At 32.6% G+C, this 15130-nt stretch overlaps 1 protein-coding gene across 2 annotated transcripts; it reads left to right on the forward strand.

The window, feature by feature from the left end:
- Positions 1-68: 68 nt before the first annotated feature.
- LOC137385830 (MORN repeat-containing protein 1-like) lies at positions 69-14641 on the forward strand. 2 transcript variants are annotated; one of them, XM_068072402.1, is made up of 13 exons: positions 69-129; positions 841-912; positions 1276-1485; positions 1832-1922; positions 2541-2628; positions 4207-4423; positions 4708-4828; positions 5919-6046; positions 6843-6911; positions 7925-8122; positions 8811-8873; positions 10417-10549; positions 14437-14641. In XM_068072402.1, the coding sequence occupies exons 1-13, from the start codon at positions 69-71 to the stop codon at positions 14525-14527; spliced, it is 1542 nt and encodes a 513-aa protein (XP_067928503.1). In that variant the 3' UTR covers positions 14528-14641. The 2 variants fall into 2 exon arrangements, with proteins under 2 accessions (XP_067928503.1, XP_067928504.1); XM_068072403.1 differs by lacking the exon at positions 8811-8873.
- Positions 14642-15130: the final 489 nt, after the last annotated feature.

Raw genomic sequence — 15130 nt, forward strand, 5'->3', positions numbered from 1 at the left:
AAATGCTTCATACCTAACAACATGTCAACAACATGGCGACTGCAAAGCACATAGAGAACCCATATGGAATGGCTTCCAATCAAATCAGAGACCAATACGTTGGAGAGAGACGCAACCATCTAAGAGACGGTAATTTTAGCTGCTTGATTGATTATACAGAATACACTAGCAAAAATTTATGCATGATTAATTCCTCGACGTACCATATTTTACTTGTTATCGTTCTGGCTTCACTTCAACCCTTCTGAACTAACTTGATACGGGAACGAAAGAACGCATCGTTGTAAACTTTTCTGCTTTGAGCATGACTAAATAGTTTTTTGCTTGTATGTATTGCATATGCATTCAAATACCTCTAATCACCTTGTCAAATGTGGTATCAATTGTTACAGCAAAGTATTTATCTTTATGGAAGTGGGCAATGTTAATGCTACTGTAACTTGACTGAATGCGATAATAGATCAAATATAAGTCACAGTCGTATTTGGCGTATCAAAGTTTTTTAATAATAATAAAGCTATCAGTCTAAATTGGTTTTTGTCTTTGTAAAGCTTTTTCCATCCAGTTTGCTACAAGATCTTTCTTATCATATGTACAATGAAGCATGAGCGCTTTTTGCACACATACTCTGATGCTGCTCGTACTCTTAATAGCGTGCAATTATATTGGCCTATATTTAGCAATAAAATTTTATACAACTACATTAATCAAAACTTGAACAAAAGCAAGAATTTTGATACTCAAATTCGCTCCTGTTTGCTATTCCCATCAAGGGTTGGCTAGAAGCAACGCAGAAAAATTACATTACATAATTATTTTGTTTATTGAAACTTTAAACAGGGTATGGAGTATACAAATATGAAAACAAATTCTACAAATATGAAGGGCAATGGAAAGCAGGAAAAATGCATGGTAAGTTCATATACTTAATTACAAAATGCTAACCACATGCTGGCAAACTTATGCATGCAGCGACTCAACTCAAATGAGAGTAGGCTAATAAAAATGATTTAATATTTGTTGTGTGTTATTCTCAAGTGATGTTTGGAGGCTGTAACTAATTGTGTAACCAAAAACTGGTTAGACTCAAACAAATTGTGATAAATAATATGCAATCTGACTATTACTTTCTACAAAATTCTTGCAGCGTTATTAGAAGGACACTTTTGTGCTTTAGCTGATTAATACATTGTAATAGTACATACAAAATGGTTTTGCTTCACACTTCTCATTTGCTTAAAAAAATATGATGCTAGTCATACGTATTTGTTACAGGTCACGGCAAGCTCGTTATGAAGGATGGATCATTTTATGAAGGAGAATTCAAAGATGGCGAAATAACAGGCCACGGTTTCAAGTACTTTGCACGAACTCGTAACACATTCTCAGGAGAGTTTTACCTTGGAGAGATAGAGGGAAATGGTGTAATGCGATACTCAGATGGTTCAGTTTATGAAGGTCACTGGAAACATAACCAACGTGATGGTGAGCTTTGAGGTTTTATCAAAAGTTTTTGTTAGTTTCCTGTTTTTCCTTTTACTTAAGAGAACACAATGATATTACAAGAAATTGTCTAGACACACTTCTTGTAGCAAATAATAAAGCTAATATAAAACAGCAAAAATTTTTCCTCATTTCTGTTTAATCTGTATTTTGAATTGAAATATTGAATGTTTTCATGCTTTTTAAAACAGGTTTTTAAAAATGGTTCGAAAGTACACTCCTGAACGCTTTTGTTTACATTGGTAGCAATCAATCAGAGTTCACCATTTCCAAACTGACATGTAATGCATACGATATCTGCCTCTATTGCTTACACTGCATCTTCAAGGTAAGGGGAGACTGACTGAAGCAGATGGTTCTCTCTATGAGGGTGAATTTTATAAAAATAGACGCCATGGAGACGGAAAGAACATTTATAGGTAACCTTAAACTAGCTTGGTGTCTGGAGTAACTAAAATTATAACTAATTTTTTAACCACAGCATGTCAATTATTTCTGTGATTTTGAAATGTTTAAAAACTTTACAATTACTAAATTGGCCATGATGATGCTAGCTTCCTTAAAAGTTAACAATTTTTATATGAATAACCAACTTGAGTCGAGTTTTTCTGAATCAACCAACAGAGCACTTCTATTACCACCATTTTTGTACCCAAAGGATGTTTTATACCTTTAATTCTAATTGTAAAAAAATTGTCTTTTGCGCAGTAAAAAAATGTTTTTCTTATGGGATGCCGCTGATATTAAAGAAAAAAAGAACTTGGGCAAATATTTGAAAAAAAAAACAAAATACATTTTGTCAAAAAGTGTTCATCTTTGGATCAACTGCAACAATATTTGATATGATATGTACATGTATATCAGATATGAGGTCTGTTGAAGACATTTTTTATAAGTATCTGATAGGATAAGTTGGGTTGGCCTTTTTTCTTTTTCTACTTTTGTTGTCTTACCGACATTGCTACTCAGCAGTAAATGGTGCTAATAGTTCTTAGTAAGCTGGTACCGGGTGTTTATGGCTACTTTCTGTCTTGCAGTGATGGTTCGGAGTATGAAGGAGGATATATCAATGGTAAAAGACATGGTCAAGGAGTGTTCAAGATGATCGATGGATCTGTGTTTGATGTAAGTGCACCGTCATACATTTTTGTACTTAAATATATATGCATGTTGAGTAGGATGTTAGGTTTTATTGACACTTTGGATACCAACAACCTGCATACGTGTATATGCTTTGTTTAATAATATATATCTTGGTTTAAGCTGAGTTATGTTTAAAAACTGTTAAATAACCAAGAACATGTTTGTGCTTGTCAAAAAACTTCCAATCTGACCATTGTACAAAACCTGCAGCATGTTTAGTCTACAATGTATTGAAAGTTCTAATGGGAATTTTGTTAGAACCCTTGAGCTATGTAGTTTGTATCATAAGGAAAATAATGCTGTCTAATAACAACCTGAGATCACTTGGCTTTTAGCCAAAATAATGCTTAGATATCAATCTATAATATGTGATGTGGTATGCTATCTATAACAGAGTAATGCTTAAATATCAATCTATACTATGTGATTTAGTATGCTATCTATAACAGAGTAATGCTTAGATATCAATCTATACTATGTGGTGTGGTATGCTATCTATAACAGAGTAATGCTAAGATATCAATCTATACTATGTGGTGTGGTATGCTATCTATAACAGAGTAATGCTAAGATATCAATCTATACTATGTGGTATGGTATGCTATCTATAACAGAGTAATGCTTAGATATCAATCTATACTATGTGATTTAGTATGCTATCTATAACAAAGTAATGCTTAGATATCAATCTATACTATGTGGTGTGGTATGCTATCTATAACAGAGTAATGCTTAGATATCAATCTATACTATGTGATTCAGTATGCTATCTATAACAGAGTAATGCTTAGATATCAATCTATACTATGTGATTTAGTATGCTATCTATAACAGAGTAATGCTAAGATATCAATCTATACTATGTGGTGTGGTATGCTATCTATAACAGAGTAATGCTTAGAAATCAATCTATACTATGTGGTGTGGTATACTATCTATAACAGAGTAATGCTTAGATATCAATCTATACTATGTGGTGTGGTATGCTATCTATAACAAAGTAATGCTAAGATATCAATCTATACTATGTGGTATGGTATGCTATCTATAACAGAGTAATGCTTAGATATCAATTTATACTATGTGATTTAGTATGATATCTATAACAGAGTAATGCTTAGATATCAATCTATACTATGTGATTTAGTATGCTATCTATAACAGAGTAATGCTTAGATACCAATCTATACTATGTGGTGTGGAATGCTATTTATAACAGATTAAAATGTAAATAATATTATATTGAGAAAAGGCATCTAGTAAAATCTACCAATGTAGCTAAGAGCACATGGTGTATTTTCCTACAAAGAGAATATGAGCAGTGAATGTTAATCATACTCTGCCTTCCGTCTATTATGATTTATCCTTATCTTCAGCTTGGTGCCTGCCTTTACATAATTTCATCAACTTAAACTGGAGGATGATATTTATATATATTTTAAAGCTGTTTATTTATTTAACTTTTTGTTATTTAAGATGGTATATAAGTATTTAAGTATTGGTATATGTACTGACACCAGTAAAAACTACTAATTATTATTGGCGATTAATGTTTTTTAGGGTCAGTGGATCAACGACGTTTTTAATGGAGAGGGAGTTATGCTGCATGCATCAGGATTTGTCTACTCAGGATTGTGGGTAAATGGAAAGCCCGCTCAGAGAGCAACTAAAATGCAGTTCACAGAAATTGATTCATCAAAAGGTATAACAATTACGCAGGGCGAGCCTTTTAGTATAGATGTACAGACAGTGGATGACGATGGAGAGATTGTTAAAGGTGGGCATTTCATTAATGTTCTCAGAAACAAGTGAAATTAGTTGAAGCAAAAGGAGATAACTTCTTAAATTCTCCTAAAAAGTTTTTTATACAGAGTAAAAATCTATTTTCCAATAGGCATGTTATACTGATTTCAAAAGTGCAAGTCTTTATGCAATTTTATGCACTTTCAGGGTGTTTTACAACTTTAATAATTATACAGAAACCACATAAGGTCACGGAAAGTAATCTTTCACATTTTTTTTTTTCATAATGTTGAATTGATTATTTATTTATTAACTCAGACGATGGCCGAGAGTTGAAAGTGACAGCTGGATATAAATATGTACCGAGACCTCCCAGTAAAGACAGCAACTTATTTGAAGCTATTGAGGATGTAGAAGAAAATCTCATTCAGACACCCATGTGAGTAGAAAACTTAGTCTAACATCATTTGAGTTGTTTCAAAGCTACACTGTGTAGTCTTAGGCTATAGGGAAACATTAGTAAGACATCTCTCAAGAAAAACATAGCTAACACAGATATTTAGTAAAAGCTTGCATGACAACAACTTGTCATCCAAGCTTTTAACAAATATCAAGGTCAGCTTTCCCAAAAAACTTGGTCATATATGTTTAAGATTTGCTGCAAACAATATCATTATCTCTCATTAAAGTAACAAGCTTAGGTTTTTGTCACAAGCATTTAGATTATTTATGACTTTAGCTAACATAAACAGTTGATCTTCAAACAATGTTTATTAGCTGGTTTGTGAGGCCACATCAAAGGATCACTCGAGAGTGTAAGTTTTCAACTTTTCAACAAAAGAAACATTCAAATTAACAAATGCGATATGATTCACAACAGCTAGTCATTAATATCTCACCTACTTAAACTGGAGCAAGTCGTACTAATGTTTGGAGGGTATCTCCTAACTATTGGCACAATTAAACGAATAAAGTGAATCTCAACTGACAAGAACTTTATTCATTGTAGTCATCCATACATCCTAACCAAATACTAGAACAGTATATGTTATCTAGGCTTAATAGTGAAAGCATTTCTGCAATCTAAATACTAGACCCTTCATCTATGATACAATCAAATAGCAACAAACATAGCCTCATATTAAATAATTTTGCCGCATGCTTCTATTATTTCTGATTTGGATTGGTCATAATTATCTTTTTTAAGTGTTTGTAAATAGTTCAAGGTCATTCATTGATCTAAAGCAGTTTCCTTAGAATTTAAAAATAAATGAAATGAGATTGCTAATACTTCACTTTGTATGTATTGATAGGTACCACAAGATGCAACCATTGAGGACAGCATATACACGCATTTGAAACTCTACTATCTTGTGATACACTCATTGTATTTTTGTCCAAAAATACATTATTGCAGAATTATATGTTCAAAAAGCTAATTACATCGCTGATGTTATGTCACCTTAACACATAATTTTAGTAATAAACTGCTGCATATAAAATAAATGAAATCATCATCGCTGGTTTAGGGGCTACACGGTGCTTCCTTATCCTCTCACTGACCAGCCTGTTCACATGACAGCTCAAGACACTGACCTCTCCACACTTTCTCGGACTGACACGAATCTTGAACAAGAGGAATCAACTGGTGAAAATGGTAAGATCTATTTTAGCGCTTTTCCGACTTCATTGATGCATCTATCAGTTGCTAACAAAAGACAGCTCTACTGCAGTGCAGGCTTTTAATGATGATGTTGTTAGTGACTGGCAGCACAGTTAGATTGTCTCATGCTAAAAATGATTATTGTTTTCTAACTAAACACTTCTTTTCACATTGGGTTAACTAAGCATTGGTGGTCTTCTCACTTTGGTTCGCACGAGTTCCTTAAAGTTTTTACGCGTGGCACAATACTACTAGATAATAAATAAAACAATTGCATTTGCGACTAGAAATTACAAATTTCTAATTAGTATATCATATATTATAAATTATTATTCAACATATCATGTATTATAAATGACTATTCATTATATCAGAAACTATAAATTATTATTCAATATATCATGTCTTATATATTTTAATTACCTAGAAATTTACTAAGTAATTATATAATTATATATTACAAATTATTGTTTAACACATCATCTATTATAAATTATTATTCATTATATCGCATATTATGTATTATAATTATTTAAAAATTTACTCGGCAGTTACACTGCAGATTGGTTGGCAGTTGGTTCTCTAGAAAATGGGTCCATGTATAATCTTAGAGGTTAAGAAGGATCTTCTGCCATTCGTGTTTTATCCGTGTCTCACTCACTGCATTGTTTATTTTAAAGCATAAGCACAAACCAAAAACGGGGAGTTGTCTACCTTCTCGTCGTACATCGGTGATCCCTCGAATAGGTTTAATTTATAACCATGTATTGCATTATCAATTTGGTTGTAGCACAAGCAAGTTCTACAGAGAAGTCATCTGAGGAGAAAGACATACAGTCAGCTACTCCGCGTAACTCCGGTAGGTCAATCAAAAAATCTGGATAAGCTTGTATAAAACCATATTTCTTTTATTCATTACAAGCTTTGTCAAATAAATTGTAGGGCATATATTTGTGGTCAACATTCTATGATTAAATATATTTAAAGCAAGCATAAAATATGAATTTAAATTTGCATCAAGTCTAAGTATATACATTGGTCTGTAGAAATATTTTCCTGTACGATTTTATCAAAAAAAAGTTTAAAACCCTAAGTACGGGACTTGTTCCTTTGGTTTGAGCTCAGCTATTACACAAAACTTATTATTACACAAAAATTATTATTAAGTAAAAATTATTATTTTACAAAGTTATTATTACACAAAAATTGATTGTGTGCTTGCATGCCTGGATCGCATGACTGCATCATCAACTCAAAGTTAAATGCTGAGTCTTGATTAACTACTAGCTTTATGAGAATCACACTTACTTATAGGTTAATTTTAAAATATTGCTTTCTTTCAGTCCTAAAAATAACTTATACTATGGTCTACCAATAAAATAAGCTCTCTATTGTGTCTCTACAATGTCTATTAGCCATTTTGTGAGTAGCACAAAAGTAGCTGCTTTTACATCAGCCACAAAATGTGGGAAATTTTTTAAGATAATTATTATTGATCATGATAGGGGCCTGCAACATCTTATACTTACCTTCCTGTAGCCCACTAACCATGTGCTATTTTCTGAACTTACGCTAACGTTGGGAAAAGAAAGCTTGTCAGAAGACATCATCAACATTAGTGTAAAAAGCGACACTTAAAAATGGCAACTATGGGCTGTCACCTGACTAAATATTCAAATAGATTTTATTATAACTAATCTGTTTAATGATTTCTAGGTATAATTTCAAACAATAGGTCAAGGCCACAAATAAGCGATTAGAGTTGATGATAGATCTGGTTAATAGTATCATACAATACTAGGCTAAAATAATCCTATGCTAAAAACGGGCTGTCGAATCGACAGCAACATCAGCATGTTGATGGAATTGTAGACTCTGAAGATATTCTAACTCATCAGGCTCCTCAGAACCAAAAAGTCAGCGAAGGTTGCTGTCTATTCTCCTCTCTAATGCTACTTCCCCCTCCTCCATTATACAGACCCTTTCAGCAACTGTCAGAGAAGTCTGGTACAGATCTCAAAGCTAAAGCAGCCGCAAAGAAACCAGCAGCAGCAAAGACAGCTGGCTCAGGTACAGATAAGTTCTACCTGGCTGCTGACTCTTTCTTATGTTTCCATTTGTTTATTGGTTCGGCGAGATTTACTCGCTTGCAAATGATTCTCTACTCAGCAATACAGCTGGCTTCAATAGCCTGTTATTTATATATTCAAAACCGATATTAGCGATCAGTTGATTGCATGCAAGTTTGCCCAAGTTAACAGTGTAAGTTAACAGTGAAACTAGAGGCGTGCTAACGATGGCTAAAAATTTACTTTTAAAAATCTTTTACTAAACAATAGCAAAAAATTAAAAATATGAACTTGGTAATAAAATGGCGACCTTTTATTTACAAAATAATACTTCTCACTAGCTCTCCGTAAATACTATGCATTTTTTGTTAAGATTATAAAATTAATTTTCATTGGCAATAAGATTAATTAAAATTGTATACTTAGGTTTCCATAAAATGTATAAAAATTAAAATGACATTTAATTTACAACTGAATACTTTAACAAAAACAGTTGTTCATCGAAATGCCTTTTGATAGCCAAAAAAACTTCCTCAGTATATTATACCAAATTTTGTAAATGCTGTTCTCTTCTGTTTATCCACAAAAAGTATATATTTAGGCTGTTTATTTGTTCTACACTCATTTTCTGTTTTCACGGTTTCACTTATTTCTTTTGCTTTTCACCTGCACCAAAGTGCTTCTTCCAGATTCTAAAACTGGTGTGAATAAGACTACAGGAAAGAGTGAACAAGAAACTATATGTCGTACAGGTATGGCTCTCACTATTCCTAGACTGTATCAACCATGGAAACTATAACAAAGGCCTCTGGTTAGACCATTGCTAAAGTAATGAATGGGTTGCAGTTGCTTTGATAGCTTGCTATAATCACACTGATCCAGCAACATTACCTTCGTAGGGAAGACACAAAGACATTGCAGGTTTAAAAGTTAGCAAGACATGCTGTTTGAAAAAGATAAACTTCTTGGTAGAATAATAATCAGAATAATCAATGATCGATTTTAAAGCTAGATGTAAATAAATATCTATTATATGAATAATATATTATCTGAATAATATATATTATCTGAATAATATAGATTCATCAAAAGAGGGCTATTAAAGCTCAATTTTATTTAGATAATCATTGTTTGAATATAACTATTTATCTAGATGACCATATTTTTATGGATGACCTGTTAATGACTCTAATAAATACGTACTTAAATAATAGTACTAAATCCAATACATGTACAAGTTTAAGAGTAGAGGTCTTATCTGCTTGTCTCATTTTCTGAATACAATCAGTTGTAGCCTATGCTTATTTACGGTATCAAACTTTGAGTTGATATTCAACATGAGATTTAATTCGATTGAAATGCCTATTTTAGTTTGTTTTTAAAAACTTGCATTCTTTATAGTAACAATATAGTAGCAACAGCCTAGAGTATATAGTTTATAGAGTGTATATGATGTTATCAGGCCTAGAAATTAGTTTAAATCAAGAGTTTTAATTTTATAAAAATCTTGTCTCACAGATCAGAATTATTTAACTTTCATGGATCAACTTTAAAAGTGGCAAAGTTTTTGATACATCAAGCTTGTTTATTATTGAAAGCAGGGCTGTTGTCACCCGCCCCCACTTTGTGTCATCCTATTAAAGTATATGTATTTATAAATTTAAGCTACAGTCAAACCTCTCTTATGATCATCTCTACATATCAGTTTTTTAATACATGACAGAAAATTTGAGTCAATATGTTATGCTGTTATATATATTTTTATTCAAACGCCGCTATTAAAAGACACAACACTTTTATTTCTATAAACACCTATTTTCTATTAAAAATTAAAAGCCGTATGTATAAAAAATCCAAGCATTTGTAAGATGTGTATATTTGTCCAAAAAAAAAACTTTTGCTCTCAAAGACTAAATAGCATTATTTAAAAATATTTCACTTTATGGTAATATTATGCTATGTTAACACCTACATTTCAATTCAAATAAAAAATTATTGCCTAGAAGATGTCAACCATGACCTTGAGGATTTATTCAAGATGGCCGCTGATGTCAGTTGAATAGAATTCCTAACAGACGTGCATATCATTTATTGGACCCAAGTTTCTTTCTAAAGTACATGACATTGTGTCAATTATACCATGGTCTCTTTCTAAATTCAGCAATCAATATTTGCACTATAGTAAATTATTGTTGGCTTCAAGCTGTATGCCACAGACATATACGTACATTGTGGCTATCAGCAAAAAAGTAAACGCTGTTCATGATTGGCATAACATAAATATGATATTTTTAGGTACTTACGTGCTGATAATTACTGATGTGACTAATCCACCCTTTCTTGGGGAGTCTCTTCCACCCCTTTACACAACAATCACTATTAAAAAGAAGAAACGCGAACCAACCATCGTGAAAGAACGAGGACCAAAGTATGTCTAGTTTTCCATATGCGATAAAATACTCTTTTTTAAAAATTATATCAAGTATACATGAGTGCTATTTAGAGTTCATTTTTGTGCTACCTTTCTAGTCAGTTCAGTTAATTTTAAATTCTGTTGACAACACAATTGAAGAAGCCATGGCTAGAATAAGCTAGAGCAACTTCTTGCTCGCACCTTACTGACCTTGATATAGACTTGTTCCATAACTTTAATGCATGCATTTATTGCAGGTGAAAATCTCTTACGGTAATGTTTAAAAAACTTAGTCCATATCACTAATGACCAAGATTTCTTTAATTTTTATACTGGAAATTCTGCGTGTTTTTTGGGGAAATTCTTTTAACACTTTGAAGCCTGGACCTGAGATTATTGGAGGAATTATCTTTCCACCTGATTCTATGCCTGAGTAAACTCAGCTTAATAGTTTTGATTATTTTATTTACACTTCTGGTTTACATAGAATTATGAAATTTGGGTGCTTTTTGTGTCATAAGTTTTCAGTGTAATTCTGAAGTTTCAAGTCAATTGGACAATTTCTATTGGACAATTGAACAATTTCTATTGGACAATTGGACAATTTCTATTGGACAATTGAACAATTTTTATTGGACAATTGGACAATTTCTATTGGACAATTAGTTCTTGAGATATTGCCAAAATATCGAGAGCACTTCTTATCGACTGTAAAGTGAAAAATGGCTGCTTACAGAGCAGTAGTTTCTAATGACACAATAATTGAAGTTTTTGATAATAAATGATAAAAAATAGATAAAACTAGAAAGTTTATTTTTTAAGTACTTTATAATAAAACTATTTGTTTCTATTCATAAAAAATATACGCACTCTATCAGGCTTGGCATACAACAACCATTATGTAATGTATCTTCAGTTACCTTTAAAGAATCACATTTTTCAATAGGTGTGAAAAAGATTTACTGTATTTGGTTTCAGTTTTCTCATTGAGCTCTACCAGCTTGAAGGATAAAAAATATATTCAGTTCAAAAACAATTGTGCTAATCTAAGTACTTTCACAGTAGATGAAAAGTTATTAATACGATCTAGGATGAGGGAGCTTGCTTGTGTGTACAGACCTGGCGGCAAAGTGTTAAACATGGAACTTACACAAACAAAGTTTAGCAAATATTCTATTAAAAAATTAGACAAAATTTGGTGAAATTTCATTAAATGTCCGAAAGTTGTACTTAGAATTCAGCCGTAGAACCATATCTTGGTCACTTTTGATATAGGCAGAGTTTCTTCTTTCTTGGTTGCTGCATCAATTATTTGTTGCATGATGCTTTGTGTTTCTGGTTTTCAACCTCATTGAAACCGGATCTTGAACTGAATTGCAAGCTGCACCAAATCGATTATTCACCTACATAATCCCCACAGTCAAACTTTGGGCTTAGTCTCAAAACACAAGGCTTATTTAAATAAGAAGTAGCGTGTCTACATGTACTTGTGTTATGGCAGGCGTGATTAGCAACATTGGGCACCTGTCACGTCATGTCACTAATGCTGAAATGTGTCACATCAGTTTAAATTAGAGGCTTGTGACACTGTATACACTGTTAGTAGCACACATATGACAGTTCATATAATGACCCAGCGTGCCATGTCTGTGAGTAGTTAGTATCCACCTTAAGTGTCGTTTTTGAAGATCCCAATATCCGATCTGAGTGGCGAGGGCTTGCTGCTTTGCCAAAAGGATGGAGAAGATTGCAGTTAAATCATCATGATTTTGGTTTGATTCAAGTTTTGGATATGATATGTTTACATGATTATGTCAAAATAAAAATAATCTAATGACTAAGAGAAGATTTGCCACTGCTTAAATTGTAGTGCCGTTATGGTATGCGTTGTGATTTAGCAGATTTGTCTTTCTTGATTTCTACCTGGCTTGCATACCTAGACGGCACTACATACTTTAGTAGCGTGGCTAAAACAATACAATTGGTTTTTTAGTGAATTCACTTGCTTTTAAATTTTTATTTTATGTACAGAGTTTACTTTAGTTACTTTCTGCATTACTTAACAAAATAATTTTATGATATTACTTACGCGTACAACAAAGGCCTACCAAAATACTCTTAAGCAAATCGTTTAAACAATTTTATAACAAAAAGTGACTAAAATAAACAGGTTGTTAGCTCATATTATTTGTTACATTTTAGATCAAACAGAAACCAAACAAAAACATTGTTTTTTGTTTGGTGTCAGAAACCAAGCTGAAAACTTTACATAAACGGTTGTTTATTGTAAAACAAAAACCGAACAAAATAGACAGAAACCAAACAGAAGCCAAGGTTTCTGCTTGGTTTCAGAAACCAGATGGAAGCCAAGGTTTTTGTTTGGTTTCTGTTTGGTGTCAGAAACCAAACAGAAACCTTCACATAAATGGTTGTTTATTGCTAATAGTATGTTTCGAATTTCAACGCCTATCATTTGCCATATTTACCATATTTTCCTACTTTAATCAGATCTTTCTTTTATTAGCTCTAAGAACAACCTTTACCACTTTGTGTGCAATTAAGTTGGCAGCAAAAGTTCTGTTCAATTTCAAAAGGTCTTTTGTTGCCAACTTTTAAAGTTTGAGTAAATAATCTGACAGTTGAAAGATTCTTCCAAGCCTTTAGCTCCTGTGCTAAACTATAATCTATACATTGTTGACTGTTCAAATATACATGTAAGCGCTGTCAAGGTGCATTAAAACCTTATATCAATAGTTTCTTTAGCCAACTCTCTGTTTGCTGTTGAATATCGGGTGGTTCATTAACCGCCCTTGTGGTTCATTAAAGTTATTAACATTCAAGTCACTGGTAAATAAAGTAAACTGAGAATCTCTTAACAGGTTGTTTTTTGGATTATGGCTTTTAGTGGCAGCTGTATCTTAACTCTGTATATGAAACAAACAATTTAAACATCTTGTGCTGCTGGTATGAGTCATGATTTTCACTATCTAAATTATGTCATCAGCAGTAGAAAGCTATGTGCATACGATTGCAACCTCAGTTGTAATTGAGTGGCGGAGCTACAAAGAATCTCCTGATTTTACAGCTTAAGATTCGAAGAAGAAAAGTTAAATTTTGTCTTTTAAAAGATGATGGAGGTCTGCTTTAAACGTACAATTAACTTTCCAATAACTAGCAACAATTTTTCAAAGTCATTAAAACGTTGCAATTTTCAGTAAATTTTATTTTATAAAATTATTGATCTAGGCCTATATGACACGTTTGAATGCATTAATTAAAGATATTCCCTTTACCTTAATACCTTGTTTCAATATGTTTTATTTGCTCAATGAATTAAAATTGACAGCTGGTAAACACAAGATTACACTCATACTAGTATCGACTACAGTAATAATCAAATATAATCTAATTAAGTGATATACCAGAAGTGACTTTGAACCCTGATGATAGCTGCAATCCTAGCCAACTGTGTATAAGCCATTTCAAATTCATTAGATATTACCTCTCCTGACACGCTGTTGTTACAACAAACCGTTGCCAAACATGAAATATTACCCTTCAATCTACCAAGAACTCAAACAAGTTAGAGAGACGCTGACTGTTTATTGTAATTATCTTGCATCAATAGATTCATCAATAGCTCTGATTGTTGACTCTTACAATTGTATGCTGCTCCATTTCAATAGACACTTATAGAGGCATTCTATTACAACTATAGTCCAGTTTTAAGTGCTAGAAAACAAATTCGAAACCACTTGAGATGGAGCTGTGACACTTAGTCCGAGGCGCTCGTTGTTAAGCCCTTCAAGGTCACAACAAAAAATGACAACTACTTTAGGGTGCTTGCAATGATACCCGAGCTGTACAATGATGTATGTTAAAATATGGTATATGACTTGTAGGTGGGACACAAATAAGCATATCGCCGCAACGGTGGCGATGCACAGAGAAGACACAATGAAAATGGACAGTGCAGTATTACATGACGATTAACACGCTTTTGTCATCGACGGTCTACTCTGGCCTTCACCTTACCAAAATAAAGCCTGAGTTATATGAAGGAGTATGGCCTTTAAAGATATACCATTTGCTGTTTATTCGAATCCCTTGTCATCCGTATATTCTTCATCTTGTTCATTGTATTGCTATTGCATGCAAGTATTTGTTATTTTGAAAAGATTATTGCAAAATAATAAATATAGTTTTGTCAATGTGAAATCAATGGGAAGAATTTAAGAAAGCACTAGCGAGTTATCAAATCATACTATTATAATTAAACTAATCAAGACACCAAGCTTAAACATTGCAATGTCTAGTAGTCAATAGTAGAATGATTGGTATTATTTTCAGAGACGAAATTAAAGATTTTCCGGTTCTCATTGTTAGTTTTAATTTTCTATTTGCATTAAAACTGGCAGAAACTAGGACGCATACGCATTTCAAAAGAAGATAATTAACTCGAAGCTTCAACTGTGTCACCACAATACATACTAAAGATGCATTCAGTCAACAAACGCCAATATTTTAATGTAAAGTGCGCTGTGTCAAAATAAAGTGTCAGTTGTTGACTGTCCATTGATTTTCTCCCGTCAGACG

The sequence above is a fragment of the Watersipora subatra genome, chromosome 1 (assembly GCF_963576615.1).
Source record: "Watersipora subatra chromosome 1, tzWatSuba1.1, whole genome shotgun sequence".
Lineage (NCBI taxonomy): Eukaryota > Metazoa > Bryozoa > Gymnolaemata > Cheilostomatida > Watersiporidae > Watersipora > Watersipora subatra.

Excerpts from the sequence above, each read along its gene's own strand:
- LOC137385830 (XM_068072402.1), top strand. The coding sequence starts at position 69 with ATGGCTTCCAATCAAATCAGAGACCAATACGTTGGAGAGAGACGCAAC. Across the intron at positions 4,829-5,918 it reads AATCTCATTCAGACACCCAT|GGGCTACACGGTGCTTCCTT; the intron begins GTGAGTAGAAAA and ends TCGCTGGTTTAG. Across the intron at positions 8,874-10,416 it reads AGAAACTATATGTCGTACAG|GTACTTACGTGCTGATAATT; the intron begins GTATGGCTCTCA and ends TGATATTTTTAG.